Source organism: Salvia hispanica, unplaced genomic scaffold, assembly GCF_023119035.1.
Source record: "Salvia hispanica cultivar TCC Black 2014 unplaced genomic scaffold, UniMelb_Shisp_WGS_1.0 HiC_scaffold_304, whole genome shotgun sequence".
Classification (NCBI taxonomy): Eukaryota; Viridiplantae; Streptophyta; class Magnoliopsida; order Lamiales; family Lamiaceae; genus Salvia; species Salvia hispanica.
In genome coordinates, this window is record NW_025952030.1 from 1999 (window position 1) to 4000 (window position 2002).

General features: G+C 42.0%; 1 protein-coding gene across 1 annotated transcript; it reads left to right on the forward strand.

Moving 5' to 3' along the window:
- The first annotated feature begins 624 nt into the window (after positions 1–624).
- LOC125198860 (putative nuclease HARBI1) lies at positions 625–1964 on the forward strand. Its single transcript, XM_048097109.1, has 3 exons — positions 625–963; positions 1160–1385; positions 1463–1964. Exons 1-3 carry the CDS (start codon positions 625–627, stop codon positions 1783–1785), a joined length of 888 nt encoding a protein of 295 aa, XP_047953066.1. The 3' UTR covers positions 1786–1964.
- Positions 1965–2002: the final 38 nt, after the last annotated feature.

Sequence of the window (2002 nt, forward strand, 5' to 3'; positions counted from 1 at the left end):
CATTTGTGGTGTGTTCCAATTTCTTGAATCCATTGTAGTCCCAATTTCGTTGTGCTCTACTGAATGTGTTAGGGTCGCAAAAATTATTGTGCAAGCTATTTTCAAATCATGATTTTCCAACCCATTTATCCCTAAATCGCCGAGGGATGTCTTACCCATGAATTGTTTCAAAAATTTCGATTGCTGCAGTGGGTTCAGGATCGACAATTGAGAATATATCAAATCTCGCATCATGATTTCAAATGTTTAGGTGTGTCATTATTAAGAGACAGGACCATTCTACAATTCGTATGCTTTGTTGTTCAAGTACACAATCATATTGACAAAGGGGTGATATTTTGTGTAATTTGTAAATTAGTTGAAAAAACTTAATTTGCTTTGTTCCCAACTTGTTATTCTATGAAGTACTGAAATTCAATATCATGTTTGCAGTTGAGGCGTCGTCGCATAGCATGTACTGAGTTATTGCTCATTTTAGAGGAAATCATGCGATCACATCAGATGAACATGCTTCTACTAAGTTTGGTTGTATCCCTCTTCATTCCACCATGAAGGCAAAGACACGTTCGTCAGTTGAGGGGGAGATATGTGCTTGTTTCGAGAATTCCTGCTCAAATCAAGAACATGGATAGACTTACACGAGTTTCGGACCGAGATTGTTTTAACAACTTGCGCATGAATAGGAATACATTCGGTCGCTTGTGCCGAGTTCTCCGACAATACAGCGGCCTGACCGACTCACAGTACATAAAAGTGGAGGAACAAGTGGCTATGTTCTTATGCATCTTATCCCATCACAAGAAAACTAGAGTTATTGGGTATGATTTCACAAGATCCTCGCATACGGTGTCTCGTTATATGCATAACGTTCTAGGTGGTGTACTGCGACTCCACGAGATCTTATTTGTGCAGCCCGAACCTGTCCTGGATAATTGCACCGACCATCGTTGGAAGTGGTTTAAGGTTAGTAATTACGTCTTGCAATTGCCACCTTACTCTATCTGCATCTGTGTTCATATTGCAACGAGTAAGTGATTTTGTGTTTGTGTATTCCTTCAATTAAGTTTAACTCAAGTGTTGTTGAGGACTTCAGAGTTGTGTGCTTGTTGTTTTTGCTGCTTTTGCTGATTCAAATAATATGCAATCATTTTGTGAGTAGGGTGCCGTAGGAGCATTAGATGGGACGTACATCAACGTGCGGGTGCCTATTCAGGACCAACCAAGGTACCGTTCTCGGAAAGGACAAATATCAACCAATGTTCTTGCGGCTTGTGACAGATTTTTAAGGTTCACATATGTACTACCTGGCTGGGAAGGGTCGGCTGGAGATTCGAGAGTTCTCCGTGATGCAGTCTCAAGGCCATATGGACTGCGCGTCCCTAGAGGTTACAGTCTGAACTATAAAGAACTTGCTACACCTTACCAATTATGACATAACCTTTACTTCCTAGAATATTTGCAGACACATACTATCTATGCGACAATGCATACGCTAACAGCGAGGGTTTCCTGACACCTTACAAAGGGGTGCGTTACCATCTCAAAGAGTGGGGACCTAATGCGCACGTGCCTCAAAATCTAGAGGAGATTTTCAATATGAGACACACTAAAGCGCACAATGTCATTGAACGGGCCTTTGCCGTCTTGAAGATGCGTTGGGGAATACTAAGGAGTCCTAGCTTCTACCCGCTACAGGTTCAAGTGAGGCTAATCACTTGCTGCTTCATACTTCACAACTTTATCAGGCGTGAAATGGACGACGACCCAATCGAGAATGCACTCTGAGCTAGGGGAAAATGTAGGAAGTGAAGAGCCTTGGGAGAACCCCAGTTATGTCGACAACATTGAGCCTACAGATGCATGGACTAACAAGAGAAGAGATTTGGCATTGCACATGTGGAATAACAGAAACGACGCTTAATTTGTTCGCATATGTTTGACTGCGCTTACCTAGCAAAACTCATTACTCATTACCTAGCAAAACTCATTACTCGATGACCAT

What these genes read in the sequence shown, in the direction of transcription:
- LOC125198860 (XM_048097109.1), top strand. Translation starts at nt 625, where the DNA reads ATGGATAGACTTACACGAGTTTCGGACCGAGATTGTTTTAACAACTTG. An exon ending in ATCGTTGGAAGTGGTTTAAG is followed by an intron (nt 964 to 1,159) that starts GTTAGTAATTAC and finishes TTTTGTGAGTAG; the next exon opens with GGTGCCGTAGGAGCATTAGA. An exon ending in TGGACTGCGCGTCCCTAGAG is followed by an intron (nt 1,386 to 1,462) that starts GTTACAGTCTGA and finishes GAATATTTGCAG; the next exon opens with ACACATACTATCTATGCGAC.